The following is a 16,475-nucleotide window of genomic DNA, read 5'->3' as shown; positions in this document are numbered from 1 at the left end:
CTGCCATGTCCCCTCCGCACAGCTCACTGTGTACTGGCATGTCCCCTCCCCATATCCGACCACCATGCCATTCTATAGCTCTCGTGCTTCTCTACCCACGGGTGAAGCTGTGCTGGGATTACAGTGTTGTTGTAGTTGGCTATGCTGACAAACTCCAGTGACCTACCTCTCTCCACCCCAGCCAGAACTAGGGATCCAAACTCCAGCCCTCATTGTTGCAGAGCAAGAAGTACAAAGACTCCAGACACTTCTAAGAAGATGGCGGCTACAGAAACAGCTCAAACTTGTAATCCCAGCCATTGGAGGGAGAAGGAAGACCTGCCAGGAGTCAGAGGCCAGTCTAGGCAGTGGAGTGAGAATTTATCTCAAAAATAACAATGGGCTGGAGAGATAGTTCAGAGATTAAAGGTGTGTAGTGCCATCACAGAGGATCTGAATTTAGTTCCTAGCATCCACAGCACGCAGCCCTCAACCATGTCTAAATACAACTTCAGGGGGTATGATGCTTCCTTCTGGCTCCACAGGCACTTGCACTACATGCACACATACGGCCCCACCCCTCACCGCGCATGAGACACACATGCACACACACACGTTAAAATCAATGTAAAAAAAAAAAAAAAAACAATAGCTGGATGATGGTGGCACACCCCTTTAATGCCAGCACTTGAGAAACAGCGGTCATGGGATCTACAAAGTGAGCTCCAGGAGATCCAGGGCTACACAGAGAAACGCTGTCTTGAAAAACAAATATAAATAGGGCAAGGTGGTACTTGTCTGTAATCCCTGAAATCAGGAGGCAGAGGCAGGTGGATCTCTGTGAGTTTGGGGCCAGCCTGGTCTACAAAGTGAGTCCAGGACAGCCAGGAATACACACAGAGAAACTCTGTCTAAACAAGCAAACAAATAAAAACAACCACAACAAAACACCCCCAAAGAGGGCTTAGGATGTAGCTCAGTTTGTGGAGTGCTTCTGTAGCATGCATGATATCCCAGTCCAACCTCAGGACCATATAAACCAGCCATGGCAGCATATTCCTGAAACCCTAGTATTTGTGAGGTCCATCTTGCCAAACAAACCCTCCTGTTACCCAGCCTACCTGGCTGCCTACTGAGCGCTGACTGTCCTATTCAGCTCCACTGTGTCACTCCTGACTTAGGTTTGATCCTTCTCGCATGGCCGCCTCTTTTTCGCACCACTCCCATTCAGAAGCAGGGCTCTTCCTCTAGGTCTGAACAGCTCCTGTGCCCTCTATACCCTGTTCTTCTAAGTCTTTCTCTGCAGGTATCATCTTAGTGCCTGGCAAACGCCTGACTCAAAGCAGGAATTTTAAAAGACATTTGCTGTCACAAGATTATGCAAGTGCTGAGTTTACAACTTAATGTCTAAAGCAAGTGGCTCTTCTGGGAGCAGACAGACAAAACCCGGCAGCCTCTTCTGTTGGAACACAGCCAGCTCTCCCAGGTCAGTTACCTCAGCAGCCCCCCGCCAGGATCGCACAGCTTCCTCCAGTTCGGGTGTGTGGCCCACGCCAGACAGACTGCCGCTGTTCTTTTTTTCTGGCACAACTACCTCGGCAAAGCAAGAGTGAGCCACCGGCTGGACTTTCTGCAAGGCGTGAGTCAAAAACTGGAAATGGACTTGCACCACTGTCAAGAAACATCGCCCCAACACCTGTGAAAACAAGAGAGCCAGGGACTTTAGGCTTGGGGGTTGCTCGTGGATTAGTAGGAGAAATTCTCAAATGTCAACAGATTTGTAATCATAAAAGCATGCAATGCTAAAAAGTCCCCCTGCTTTAAGAGTGCCTGCCTCCCGGGCCTTGGTACTAGACATTTAGAAGTCAGAACATTTCTAAGCAAGCGGCAAGCCTCAGGCATGAATGGGTCTTCCGACTTCCCGCCAGCTGCCCTCACTTCCCTCTCGTCTAGACTGTCTTTGAGCTCCTGCTGGGCCAGAGCCATTCATAATCTCAATTATGGCCACAGAGTGTTCAGAATGCAAAGGGAAAGTCATGGCATGTGACTAAAAATCTGAAAGGTTAGTCTGACCGAGAAGAAAACATTCCATTGGAAATTAAACCCAAAGATACTGGTTGTTTCAGGGCTGTGCTAATATTGTTATGAATAGAGATGTCTGTCTTGTTCCTACTTTTGCAAAACAAAGCTGACAGACCAGTCTTCAAGGAGGCAATACAACATGGGAGACAATTCTATCAGCAGGGCAGAACCCACTAACCCCCCCCCCCCCACATACAAGCTGTTACTTTCATGATTAATAATTCAAATAGGGTCTCACTACAGAGCTGACTGTCCTGGAACTTATTCTATAGCCCAGGCTGGCCTGGAACTCACAGAGATCTGCCTGCCTCTGCCTCCCCAGTGCTGGAATTAAAAGTGTATGCCATCATACCCAGCTGGAAATTCACTTCTTTTTCAAACAATGAATATGCCAGATGTAGTGATGCATTCAGGTAATTCTAGTACTTGAGAGGCTTTGAGTTCAAAACCAGCCTGGCCTACAAAGAGAGTTAGAAGCCAGTCGTGGCCACAGAGTAAGCCCCTGCTTCAAAGCAATAATAATAGAAGTCAAACCCCTTCTGCTAATAGACAAGTGTTTCAAATTGTTAGCCCTACGGACATTTTTTGTTTGGTTGGTTGGTTTGGTTTTTCGAGACAAGGTCTTTCTGTGTAGCCTTGGCTGTCCCAGACTTACTAAGTAGACCAGGCTGGCCTCGAACTCACAGTGATCTACTTGCCTCTGCCTCCCGAGTGCTGGGATTAAAGGCATGAGCCAACCCTCTCGCCCTTCCTTTTCTTTATGTTTTTAGTGGTGCTCAGAGAATCAATCCCAGGGCCTGGAACAGAACAAGGAAGAGCTAACATCCTCAGCTCTTTTTATCTTTGTATTTTAAGACAGGAGGGTCTCACTAAATAGCTCAGGCTGGCTTTGAACTTGCAATCTTCCTGCCTCGGCTTCCTGAGTTTCTTGGATTTCAGGAGTGCACAACTCCTAGTCTGTTTTTTTGTTTTGTTTTGTTTTGTTGGGGTTTTTGAGACAGGGTTTCTCTGTGTAGCCCTAAACCAGGCTGGCCTTGAACTCACAGAATCCGCCTGCCTCTGCCTCCCTGAGCGCTGGGATTACAGGTGTGCACCATCACGCCCTGCAGTCAGTCTGGCTTTTTAAGTTGGGCAACCATAGATATGATGTTTCTCTATTTAAAGCAGAAAGAGAAATTGCTAGCTGCAAAGATACTGAGGTTAGAGAGCTGAAAGTTCAAAGCCAGCCTGGGCATTTGGTGAGACCCTATCTCAAAAAAAAAAAAAAAAGCTCCAACTATCTGCAAAGTTTTCTACAAAGATCTAACATCCATGCTCTAACCCCATCTCATCAGGAAGACTCGGCCACATCAGTCAGATGCTGCCCTTTACTACAAACCCAATCCAGCCTCACACATCAGAGCTATTTAGTAAAGAAACTATGACTGGTCAGCTCCCAAGGCCATACCTACTCCCTCTGATTGACTTTTCTCCTGTGGAAATCATCAGAGCAAACAAGCCAATGAACAGTTTCACCCAAAACCCAAGCAAACAAACAAAAAGCTCACATCAAAGTGTCCACCCTCTGTAGTGAGCAGCTAAATCCCAGCCAAACTCCACGCAACCCTCCTGGGTTTCCACTGTCCCTTGCCTCAAGAGCTCCTGCCCACCAAGGCTATGGCTATGAAGGGCAGCGTGAGGGACACAGAGGGGGCACACCTAAGGATGTAGCTGGAGGCACCTGACATGAATAAACACCATCTTCTAGTACCGAATACACCACCAGTCCACGTTAACTGAGCATTCAGCATGTGCCTGGTCTACACTACAGGCTTCATATGGGTTGCCTCACAATCCCAGAACACCCCTAAGAAGTAATCTCCATTTTCCAGAGAGGAAGGATGGAGGCTGACAACTTATGAAACTGAGCACAAAAGTTATGTCACAAAATGGATGGGCAGGGAGTCTCTTCACTCAGCGTTCAGTTTCTAAGCTTTTGGCCAGGGTGCCCCACTGCCTTCAATGGGCAGAGGCTGGCAGCACTGAGACCGGGCACACAACAGAAATTCAGTCTTGACTGGCACTGGCTGAGGGCACCAGGAAGCTCCCCACAGTGCAGACACAGAGGAGGAGGGCTGGCTCCTCCAGGACACACCCTCTCTCCTCTTCCTTGGCCTCTTGGCAAACTATGGGAGAAGGAAAACAAGGAGAAGTGAAGATGCCACGCTGGTCACAGTCTCACAGCTTCTGACCAATGAAAATGACTTACTCCTTCTAGTAATACATATGTAACATGTGAATGCCCAGTATGCACAAAGCTCGAGAACCCTGAGGGTATATAGGAAGGAAAATGGGAAAGTCCCTGTGCTCATGAGGGTTACATACTAACGGGGCTAGGAGGGACAACAAAGCCATAAATAGACACCCAAGGTCAGATGCAGCTGGACAAGGAAGCTGCCTGGCAGGTGGTGAGGAAAAGGCTCTCTGAGGACAGAACCAAGGGAGAAAGCTTCAGCTCCCACTCTGAGTGGCAGGGAAGCCTGGTGTCTGCGTCACAGAAGCATGGGACTGGGCCGTGTCTCCCTGCAGCACTGCTAGGCCGCAGGAGGAGAGGTGCCAGGAGTTTCATAAAGGGCTATCAGTCAGCTGTCGCTGGTGTTCATCCTGTGCTTGACCTCAGATGAGTCATTTATCTACAGCTCTTCTCTGTAAGAATGCCCTCTTCTTTCCCACGATGTGTAAAGCATCAACCCAGGCTATGATCATGACCAAATACACGTCGTAAATGATTAATTAAAGGCCAACCCAAGCAGTGGTTACCCAGGGCCTTGCAAATTGGTTTCAGTGACCACTTATTCTAAAATGCCACCTTGAGGAACAGACACATAAGCATCACCCTCTGAGAGGACAGAGCTCCTGTCTCTGCCTACGCTTTATCTCAGCTCAGCCCTCAACCCCCACGACAGCCCTCACCCTCCTTGACTCAGGGATGGCCAGTTCTTGAGGACTGTCCTCACACAGGTTGGGAAGAGTGTGCCCCAGGATCACAGACAAAGAGAAAGTTTAGCCTCGGGGCACACGAGGGTGAGCTGAAGAACAGACTGGGTAAGCTGAGAATGGGTGAGTAAACAGTCAAGGACAGGTACTTAAATTTAAAATAGCACTGGAGCTCCACCAACAGCCACCACCTTAACCCACAGCAGGAGCACCACGCGTGGTAGAGTAACCCTGTAGAAAATGTGAGCCATTTCCCCATTTTACAGATGACAAAAACAGGCTTAAAAAGATAAACTTGCTTAATGTCAAGTAGGTTTAAGTGAGGATTTGAAACCAGCTCTGTCTCACACGAAAAGCCATTTCTGAGCAGCCGGCTGCCCTGCTGGCCAGTGATGAGATCCAGGATGTAACAACAATAGTGTGTAGGTTCTAAAGAGAAGACATTCTGGAAAGCAGATAATCATCAGAGATCTACTGAGACAGACTCATTTACCGGGAATTTCTGATGGCCAAGAAGGATGTATCCTAAGCCTGGTGCCATGGTACATGCCTGTAATCCTCGCACTCGGGTCACTGAGACAAGAGGTCCACAGGGGCCACAGAGTAATACAGCGCAGCAGAGCACATGAGCCTCCTCTTCTCTCGTACTGTAGCACAGGGTCTACCAAGCATGCTGTAGTCCTGGGGGCAACCAGAGCGCCCTTTATTCTTGGTGTATTTGGTTGTTGTTGTTGTTGTTGTTAATATTTCATCTTAATGTGTGTGTTTGCCTACATATTTATATATATACCATGTGTACACCCAGTACCTGAAAAGGCCACAAGAGGTATTGGATCCCTTAGAACTGGAATTGCAAACAGTTTGAACTAACATATAGGTTGCTGGGAACTGAAACTCAGTTTTTTTCCAAGAGCAGCCATTTGTTTCTTTCTTTCTTTTCTTTTCTTTCTTTTTCTATTTTGGTTTTTCAAGACAGGGTTTCTTTGTGTAATAGCCCTGGCTATCCTGGACTCGCTTTGTAGACCAAGCTGGCCTCTCACAGCGATCCGCCTGCCTCTGCCTCCCAAGTGCTGGAATTAAAGGCGTGCGCCACCACGTCCGGCTTTGTTTGTTTCTTGAGGCAACTCATCTAGTCCAGACTGGGCATCACTACTGCAGCCAAGGATGACCACACACTGAGGTTACAGGCCTGGGCCACCACGTCCTGTGTCTTCTCAGTAAGTTTTTTTATCTTAAGCAGATCACAAAGGGTTCTAATGTAAGGCCATCCTGTTTAAGAACTGAAAGGTATCCTTTCTATAGCACCAAAGTTGTTGAGGGCCAACCTACATGTAAAAATCTACCTTCCTAGAGTGTTTTGAAATTCTGTACAGCTATTCCTTCCTCGGGCCCAGCCCAATTCAGCACTTAATACCTGCATGGAACCCTCAATGCCTAGGCCTGCCTCACCTCCCAAAACGGTTTACTTTTTTTCCCTCTTCTTCTTCTTCTTCTTTTAAGACAGGGTTTCTCTGTGTAGCCTTGGCTGTCCTGGACTTACTCTGTAGACCAGGCTGGCCTCGAACTCACAATGATCCGCCTCCTAGGTGCTGGAATTAAAAGTGTGCACCACCACTGCCTGGCTATCAGCCTACTTTTTTTTTTTTTAAACAAAGAAGATGAACCCAAACGTTCACTGCACTGCGTAACTCCACTTGACAACAGTTCATCTTTCTCAAATGCCTCGCATGACAAGAACTAAGCCACTCTATACTTTATGTCTGATCAGATGCAAAGTCTCCAGAGTGAAAGCAAGTTGCCAGATTGGCTGCGTCCACTGGAAATTCCAAAGCCATTTCATCACTTCCCTCTCTCCAGCACTCACATATACCTTATGCATTCCATTTGGCTTCCAGTGTCCACAATCTTATTTTGAATACAGCATCTTGTCTTTATGGTAATTCCAGAGTCATTACATAATGGCCTAACCCACACACCAGAACGTGATACTGAGATCTTAATATGTCTTGAGAGAAACAGACCATGCAACAGAGCACTGTCGACTACGGAAAGTGATTATGAAGAGTGTACTACAGGTTAAAAATGGAAAAAATAAGCTTACTGAAAATAGCATGCAAATCGCTGGCAGGAGACTGCTGGTGCTGTACTGTGGTGGAATGCTTGCTGATCATGCAAGACTCAGATTTCCAACCCCTGGGTATGATTCCTTCTGATTAACAAAAAGCCTGCAAACCTTTTTGCAGCCAGAATTTTCGATCACAGAGGGAATCCATACTGTACTTAAGGAAGAGGAACCAGTGAATGTAATAAAGTCAGCATAGGCCTACAACACCGGGTGCTACCAGGTCAGAGGAAACTACATTTTGACCTGGACAAGCTGCTGTGTTGCCAGTAAGGTGGTGTCTTAGTCCTGTCTGTCACATGGGCTAAGCACCACGACATGTAAAACTTTTAGTGGTGAGACATACTCTCTTTTAACTGGACTGAGACTGGCAAGGTAAGGGTGGGGTCTTTAAAAAATAAACAGTATTATTCGCAAATAAATATAACTAGTAACTGTAGCATTTAATGTATATCCCAGACTTGTACCTTGGGTATCTTAGTAAAACCTAGATAGTATTGTATGTTGCTTTGTTGTTCACTTTCCAAAATAAATTATTACCAAAAATATATTGCTGGCCTGGGGTTACAGGTCAATAGTGGGGTACCTGCCTTACCATGTATATGGCCCTAAATCTAATTTACTACCATGTAACATGTGCTAAATACATAAGAAGTCTTTCTTGATCTTATTTTGAGACAGGATCTCACTATGTAGCCCTGGCTACCCTAGAAATTCTTATGTAGACCAACTAGCCCCATACTCATACGTGCTCATACGTGATTAAAGGCTTGTTCCAGTGCACCCAGGCATTTTGTTGTTGTTGTTTTGTTTTTGAGACAGGGTTTCTCTGTGTAGCTATGGCTGTCCTGGAACTTGCTCTGTAGACCAAGCTGGCCTTGAACTCAGAGATCTGCCTACCTCTGCCTCCCAAGTGCTGGGACTAAATGCCTGTGCCACCAAGCCTGGCTTTCACAAAGCCTTTTTTTTTTTTCCCTTCCAACTATGTATATATGTTGTGTGTCCATGTAAGTACAGGTACCAGTAGAATCCAAAACTCGCCTGGAACCAGAGTTACAGGTGGCTGTGAACCACCTAACATGGATGCAGGCAGCCAAACTCAGGTTCCCTGCAAGAGCAGTGCTTGCTCTTAACATCCAAGCCATCTCTCCAGCCTCACAAGAAGTCTTGTGTGTTTCAGTTATGCTCCTATAAATCTTAATACAATTAATGACAATTATAAAAGCTCACCCAGGGAAGAGCCCACTGTGGTGGTGCATGCTTGTGACCCCAGCTTTGGGGAGGTAGAGGCAAGAGAATCAAGAGTACAGAGCCATCCTGGGCTATAAGAGAATCTATCTCAAAAAATAAAAAAATAGGTTATCCAGGGAAAGGCTACTACCAAAGGTAGGTAACTAAATCCGTATTAATTAGGGTAGATCAAAGACAACATTTGTCCTTAAGCACTTTTCCCACTCCAGCAGCAAATTTTCTCCATGAGCAAATTTACATTGTACGTTTATGTGGGGCAGAAATAAAAATATATTCAAGTCACCACACATCATATGGCCTAGAAGCCCATTAGAATTTAGGAAATTCTTTTTATTGAACTGAGTCATTTTTGCTGAAGGTTATCAATGCCCGCCCCGTTAAGAATATTTTAAAACTGGGCATGGTAGTGCACACTTGTAGTTTTGGCTTTTCAGGAGGCTGAGAGAGGATCACACAAACACCTGAGGCTGAAGGCAGCCTAGGCTCAACAACACAAAAATGAATAACTTGTACCAATGCTTCACAGGCTGCCCCCCTGAGGCTAGGAGTTCCCACCCCCTGTCAGGGACTCCCAGCCAATCCATCACCATGGTGTTCTACCTGGTGATTCTGTGCTAGGTCTTAGGATGGTTCTTAGAGGAAGCCTGGCCGGTCTTACCAATGCTGAGAGGGTGAGTCTCTCCTTCTGCCTTGACCCATTTGCTTTGCTTGGCATCCAACATCCAAGAGAAGATACTGGCTTCAATCCCTCCTGGTTTTCAACTGATGGAGTTTCAGACTCCCTGGCTGCTGCTCAGTTGTCTTCTGACCTCTACACGCTGGAGTCCCCTAAGGCTTGCTGCTTCTCCAGCAGCACTCACGTGATGGCTGCATCCAGTTTCTAGCTGAAATGCTACCTACTAAGAGAAAGTTCCCACACTGTAGCTGTGGCCCTCAGCTCTTCTCTCAGTGTATGACCACCTATCTACTGGAGGCCCCACCCTCACCCCTGCACCCTGGGTGTCTCACAGGTGTCCCAGACCCATTATTCTTGGTGTCTCCTTCTCACTACTCTTATCTCCCGCGTAAACAACAGTACCAGGAAGTGACCCAGGTATAGAAACACCCCCCAGGCATCTTTGATTCCCTTCTCCTTCTCTGTCTGTCTGTCTGTCTGTCTGTCTGTCTCTCTCTCTCTCTCTCTCTCTCTCACACACACACACACACACACACACACACACACCTGCATTACATATAATTCCAGCCCTTATGAAACCGAAACAGGCTAACCTTTGCAAATCCATGAGTCCAAGGCCAGCCTGGTCTACACAGCCAGGAGCTACACATCGAGAAACCCAATCCCAAAACAAACAAAAACACACACACACACACTATTAAAATACTCTCCTGGCTGGGAGATGACTTAGTGGCAAAAGCCCTAGTTGCCCAAGTATGAAAACCAGAGCCCATACTGAAAAGCCAGATGTGCTAACACCCGCTTGTAACTCCAGCACTCACTCCTAGGTGAGATAAGAGGGGAGACAGGGTTCCAAGGCAGCGAGGCTGGAGCATACAGGGCAGTAGCAGCAGAAACAAAGTGACCTTGCCTCAGCAAGGAGGAAGGTGAGAACCAGCACCCAAAAGCCGTTCTCTGTCTCCACGTGTGCACAGTGGCTTGTGCACACCCACAGTTACACTCATACACAAAACAGTAATTACATACAAACCACTCAACTCCCTGATTTTCAGAGTTCAGCAAGATAAGGAAAGTTCTAGAGACAGATGGTGGTGGTGAAAGCGGTACACCAGGAGAGGGTTCTTATTGTTACTGAACACCTGTAAACAGTTAAAACAGCAAACTCTATACCATATATATCTTACCTTATAAAAAAGACTAGTCCTAAATTAGGCATGGTGATCCACTCCTGTAATTGCTACCATGGGGGGTGGAAGCAGGCGGGAGTCAAGTTATGCTCAGGTATTCAGTGAGTTCAAAGCCAACCTGGGCTACACAAGACTCTGTCCCAAAAAAGAAAAAGAAAACAGTAACAACTGCCCAATTCTCCCCCCAAAAAACTATTAACGATACCTACTTGTCTCCTGTGCAATCATCCCATTCCAAACTACTACAATCTCTTGCTTGGATCACGGTGCTGGCCTCTGACTAACCTTCGCTCCCTCACCCTAGGTTCACCTCTATTAACAGCCCCTGCACTGCATGGGGCTTGACCCCAGCTGTTCTGCCTGCATCCAAATGAAGGAGCACCACTCCTTTCCTTGTAAGGAGACCTAGTTGAATCATCTGGTACTTCCTGTCACACCTTCATGACCAGAAGCTATCAAGTACCGCTGTTAGCTGTCAGGGAGACTGAGAGGTGATCCTTACCCCAGAAACAAAGAGCTTCTAGGAAGAGGGGAGAATGGGCACTAGTAAGCAAGTCACAGCCTCTCCTGCTCTCTCACTTCCTTTCCAGGTTAGACAAGGGGGAGGGGGGAGGAGAGAGAGAAAGGGAGAGAGAGAGGGAGAGGGAGGGGGAGGAAGGGGGAGAGGGAGAGGGAGGGAGGGGGAGAGGGAGAGGGGGAGAGACAAGCGCGCACGCATGTGTGTGCCTGGAGTCGGGTGGGGAATGGGATACAGGAAGTCTGAAAGTTAAACTAAAATAGTTAAGCCTGAAGCCATTTTCCATTCGCATTACAGCACTTTTCACACCTAGTGCCAGTCTTCTCATCTGTCTGATCTACCAGGCCTGGAGCACTTTCTGCCCTCACCCATCTCTGCAGCTGGCAGCTACTCCTGTGTTTATCAGGAGGGTGGCTGGTACAGAGAACAAAGAGCAGAGCAGGCCAGAAGGCTGGGACCTGCCAGGGACTCCTACAGTCAGGAGGCATTCACAGGGGGCACTCACAGGGGGCATTCACAGGGGCTCCCCCACATCCGACTACTTGCACTTTCTTGGTTCTGGACATTCTCCCATTAGCGTAGTGGCAGGAAGCCTGGTCTCAAGAAGAGATGTGCTCTGCATGAACACAGCAATGACCCGAGGCACTGGAGAGGGACCAGACACACAGGATGCTTAACTCCTGTGTGTTAAGACTGGTTGATATTTGTGATGCTAGATACAAACTCCAGGACTTTGTGCATGCCAAGCAAGCCTTCTACCACTGGGCTACACTACCAGCCCTGCCCAGAGGATTCCACACAACTATGTCACAGATGGCCCAGTTTTAAAGAAAAGAGGTTGCAAAAACTGACAGGCAGGCAGGCGTGGTGGCGCAGGCCTTTGATCCCAGCACTTGGGAGGCAGAGGCAGGGGGATTGCTGTGAGTTCAATGCCAGCCTAGCCTAGTCTACAAAGTGAGTCCAGGACAGCCAAGGCTACACAGAGAAATTCTGTCTTGAAAAAACAAAATAAAAAAGAACCAATAGACATCACTTAATCATATAAAATCTGAACTGACCAGCAGCCATAGCATTAATTCAGAAAAGCTAGCCCTACCTAAAATTATATTCCCTGAACTCTTTATTTCTGTATTCCTTATGATTCTCTCATGAAACCTAATTTTTTCTTGAGTTTTTCTTTCTTCCTTCTCTTCCTCTTTCAGCATCCTCCTCTTAAGTCTCCTGCTGGGATGCAGGGGGCAGTACCATGCTTGCCCTCTCTGGGTTTCCTAAACTATTTAATAAGTCTGGACTGTCAGAAGATTAACTCACAGGCACTAAGCCCTCCAAGAAACACAACCATTCACTAGGTCCTCTGTACTCCTATCATTTGCAACTTTCTCCATTTTTCACACTTAGAAAATGTCCAAGCGTATATAAAAGCAAAGCAGAGAATATTGCTGTGTGCCCATCAGCAGGTTCCCATCTTGCATTATGACATGTTATTTCCATTTGTTTCCTGCCTGCCCTCCGTCCCTTTTTGTTTTGAAGTAAAATCCAACCAATCAAGAACCAATACATGGAGGCCAGGCGTGGTGGCGCACACCTTTAATCCCAGCACTCGGGAGGCAGAGGCAGGTGGATCACTGTGAGTTCGAGGCCAGCCTGGTCTACAAAGCGAGTCTAGGACAGCCAGGGCTACACAGAGAAACCCTGTCTTGAAAAACCAAACAAATAAAAATAAAAAAGAACCAATACATGTTTAAACTGAACTCAAATTAACTGTTTGTTTGTTTTTGAGACAAGACTTCTCTGTGTAGCCCTGGTTGTCCAGGAACTTGTTTTGTAGACCAGGCTGGCCTCAAACTCACAGAGATCTGCTTGCCTCTGCCTCCCTAGCTCTGAGATTAAAGGCATGAGCTACCACTGCCCTGTGAGAGTCAAGTAATCTAATCAGTATCTGAGTCTTGACTCCCAAAAGGTCACTTTGTTTTGTTTCATCTCAATTAATTTCCCTCCCCTTGCCCTCATCTCAGATTTCATTTATTTTATGTATGAGTGCTCTAACCTGCACACCAGAAGAGGGCATCAGATTCTAGTATAGATGGCTTTGAGCCACCGTGTGGTTGCTGGGAATTGAACTCAGGACCTCTGGAAGAGCAGATAGTGCTCTTACCCGCTGAGCCATCTCTCCAGTCCAATTAATTCTTTTTAAATCTACTTTCAAGCTACCTATTTTCAAGCAACTGACTTGAAGAAATCTGGTCAACTAACTACAGAGTATTTCGCCTTCTGTCAGATTAGTTTCTTGGGGTGTTGTGTAATGCAATGCACTCTACCCCATATTTCCTATGGACTCGAAGTTCATTTTAGAAGCTTGATTAGATTATTTCAGGGTTTTTCCTGGTCTTTGTATGTTTTTTCACAAGAGGAAGAAGTACAAGACTATATCAGAAGGAGACTAGAAGTATAACTCAGCAGTAAAGCACACACCTGTTCCTGGGTTTGATTCCAGCACAAGAAAAGAAAAGAAAGTAAGGAAAATTAATTTTAGATTCAACAAGATAAGAATGATGTTTACTTCATGTTTGCCAAATACAAATAGCCAAATCACTATGAATGTAACACTTATATAATTCCTGATTGTTTTGTGGTTCTTGCTGGTGTGTGTAGTTCATTTTATTTATGTGTAATAATATAAATGCATATGTTAAAAAAGAAATATAATAAAAAAGATAAATTGTGTATATGCACGACATTTTCAAGGAATATATTGAAAGAAAGAAAGAAAGAAAGAAAGAAAGACGAAAGAAAAAGAAGCTTACACGGAGCTGTACTGTGTAGCTTTTCCTGTGTTGACTGGGAGACATCATCTGCCTTGATTCTGGTGACACTGAGCAATGAGACTGAGCACTGGGATTTGGGTACAGAAGGCCTAATCCCCCCTTTATGTAATTCCCCAGCAACCTTTCACCAATTGGCTTTATTCTCTATTAGTGGCCACTGTTGGGAGTAACCGAATTCCTCATGGGCAACAAAATGACTTTTCTAACTGCATCATCCCTTCCACACAAGAGTGCTGAGGTTCTTTTACAGAGAAGTTTCTTTAACCCAACCAGGCTGCTCAGTTACTAGTTAAATAACATACCAGAAAAGCAAAAAATCTGCTTAATTCCTTTCTTTCTCTTTTTATTTATTATTGTTACTGGTGTCCTGTTTTGTTGAGACAGGCCTTGGTTTGACCTGGACTTACTATGCAGATCAGGCTGGACTAGAACTCACAGCAATCCTCCTGCCTCTGCTTCCTTAGTGTTGAGGTTAAGGACATAAACTACCATGACTGGCCTCTTTTCCTCTTTTATCTAGCAATCTCCAAAGTTAGTTTGGATAAACTGTAGATACTAGGGAAGTAAAGGGTCCATTGTGGTAGTGGGGACAGGAGCAGTGCCGAGGAAGCAGCAGGGTGCAGGTGATCCAAAGGGAGAAATGGGGTGGGTGGGGCTTTAGTTAGGGATGGAGGAGGGAAGAAGGTAAGCACAGGAGGGAGCAGGCCAATGTAACATCTGAAAAAGCCATAAGAAACCATACTATGAACTATCTAACCATTTCTATAGCACATGTAAGTTGGTGGGTTACATTATAAACATAGTTTAAATGAAATGTTCCAAATTGGGCTAACAATGTTCCCCACAAGAGCCATAGACTATCTAACAAAACCCCAAGACCAGACATGAGAAGCTCTCTTTTGAGTGGTCAGGAATGCCTAAGATTCTCCAAACACTATAGGTGTGCTATGCATCCTAAGAGTGGAAGGCAAGCTGGGTATGGTAGTGCACATTTTTAATCCCAGCACTTGGGTGGTAGAGGCAGGTGGATTGCTGTGAGTTCAAGGGCCAGCCTGGACTACAAAGTGAGTCCAGGACAGCCAAGGCTACACAGAGAAACCCTGTCTCAAAAAAACAAAAGCAAAAAAAAAAAAAAAAAAAAAAAAAAAAAAGTGGAAGGCAAGTCTCTACTGCTGACAATACCATGACCTTTGGACACAGAGCCCAGAAGACATGATCTCACCTGGATCTGGCCTGAATGCCTCCTACCTGAGGACTAGCTTTCAAGGCACCAAAAGGTTCCATGCAAGTTTCCAAAGGAGAGAAATTAACCAATAGTCCTTCCTAGCTATGATCCCTATGAACTGAGATGACCAGCACAGCACAACAGCCCTACCTGTACAAGAGTGCCAAGCATATCTTGACAGTGACCAACAGTTCTCTAATTAAACGTAAGGCCCATTCAACAAAAGGGAAATCATGCCTGGTACTGGAAACTGAGCAAACTATCCAGAGCTGGAAAAGTCATATCCTGGAGGAGAACCTACAACCACCATTTAACTACACCAGCATAAAACTCCTAACTATGTTCTAAATAGTTGTTCTTATGCCCACGGCTAAGTATAGTCCTCATCCCTCAGCAAGGAAACTTTTCTTTGCAATAGATGGAGATCAATACAGAAAACCATAACCTATTAAAATGCAGAGCTGTGGAGCCAATCCCAAGGGACACATCTACAACACAGTTCCTGCACCTAAGGCAGATGGCGGGGCAGAAAGCCAAGAAGCTACACCATGAAGCCTCACCAACACGGCTGCCTAAACAAGATCTGAACAAAGACAATACCAACAGGCATCCAAGGCCTCAAGTGAAGAGAGTACTCACCCATTATCCAATACCAAATGAACAGCCCTGTAAATGTACACATGCATACACATAACAACAAGTTAAGAAAAAGAGGCTACAAAGCTGAAAGAGAGCAGAAAGGGTGTGTGTACATGGGAGGGTCGGGAAGGAGAAAAGGGAAGAGGGATGTGTGGTTTTTTTTTTTTGTTTTGTTTTGTTTTGTTTTTTTGAGACAAGGTTTCTCTGTGTAGCCCCGGCTGTCCTGGAACTTGCTCTGTAGACCAGGCTGGCTTTGAACTCACAGAGATCCACCTGCCTCTAACTCCTGAGTGCTGGGATTATAGGCACCAGGTAAGAAAATTTATTTTTAAAAACTGAGATGGAGGGGCTGGAAAGATGGCTCAGAGGTTGGGAGCACTGCCTGTTTTTTCAAAGGTCCTGAGTTCAATTCCCAGCAACCACATGGTGGCTCACAACCATCTATAATGAGATCTGGTGCCCTCATCTGATGTGCAAGTGTACATGCAGGCAAAAACATTGTATACATAAATAAATAAATCTTTAAAAAAAAATTGAGTTGGAGCTGGGCCAGACAAGATTATGTAGAAAAACCTTACCTCTAAAACAAAACAAAACAAAAACAAATCTACTTAATTCTATAAGGTTACTGGAAATCATATTTTTAAATAACTTCTAACATTTTCCATTACTATTGCTGTATAGCACTTTTGTACAGCATTTATCTATCCAAAACGAATGGTTACATAACTGAACTAAGGCTTAAGAGTGAGTCAGTGGGTCAGGCGTGGTGGCACACAGCTTTAATCTCAGCACTCGGGAGGCAGAGGCAGGCGAATCCCTGTGAGTTTGAGGCCAGCCTGGTCTACAAAGTGAGTCCAAGACAGTCAAGGCTAACACAGAGACCCTGTCTCGAAAAACAAAACAAAAAACAAAAAAAGAAGAGTGAGTCAGTGCAGAGGTTCCTTCACACACATTCATTGGCAATCACCGGGCTCTGATGACACCATCAGTGTG

The 16,475-nt window shown here is 45.7% G+C and overlaps 1 protein-coding gene across 7 annotated transcripts in view; it reads right to left on the bottom strand.

Annotated features, from left to right (window-relative positions):
* Positions 1-16,475, bottom strand: part of Garre1 (granule associated Rac and RHOG effector 1) — a 77,530-nt gene that overhangs the window by 30,090 nt on the left and 30,965 nt on the right. For 6 of the 7 annotated variants that reach the window (XM_051162207.1, XM_051162208.1, XM_051162211.1 and 3 more), the window contains exon 3: positions 1,475-1,675. The exons of the other annotated variant lie outside the window; for it this stretch is intronic. In XM_051162207.1, the coding sequence (XP_051018164.1) occupies positions 1,475-1,675 (201 nt within the window). The remainder of the gene's footprint in view (positions 1-1,474; positions 1,676-16,475) is intronic. 7 annotated transcript variants of the gene reach the window in all.

This window comes from Acomys russatus, chromosome 19 (assembly GCF_903995435.1).
Source record: "Acomys russatus chromosome 19, mAcoRus1.1, whole genome shotgun sequence".
NCBI lineage: Eukaryota > Metazoa > Chordata > Mammalia > Rodentia > Muridae > Acomys > Acomys russatus.
Note: the sequence above shows the minus strand (reverse complement) of the source record. Positions and strands in the feature narration are given on the sequence as shown.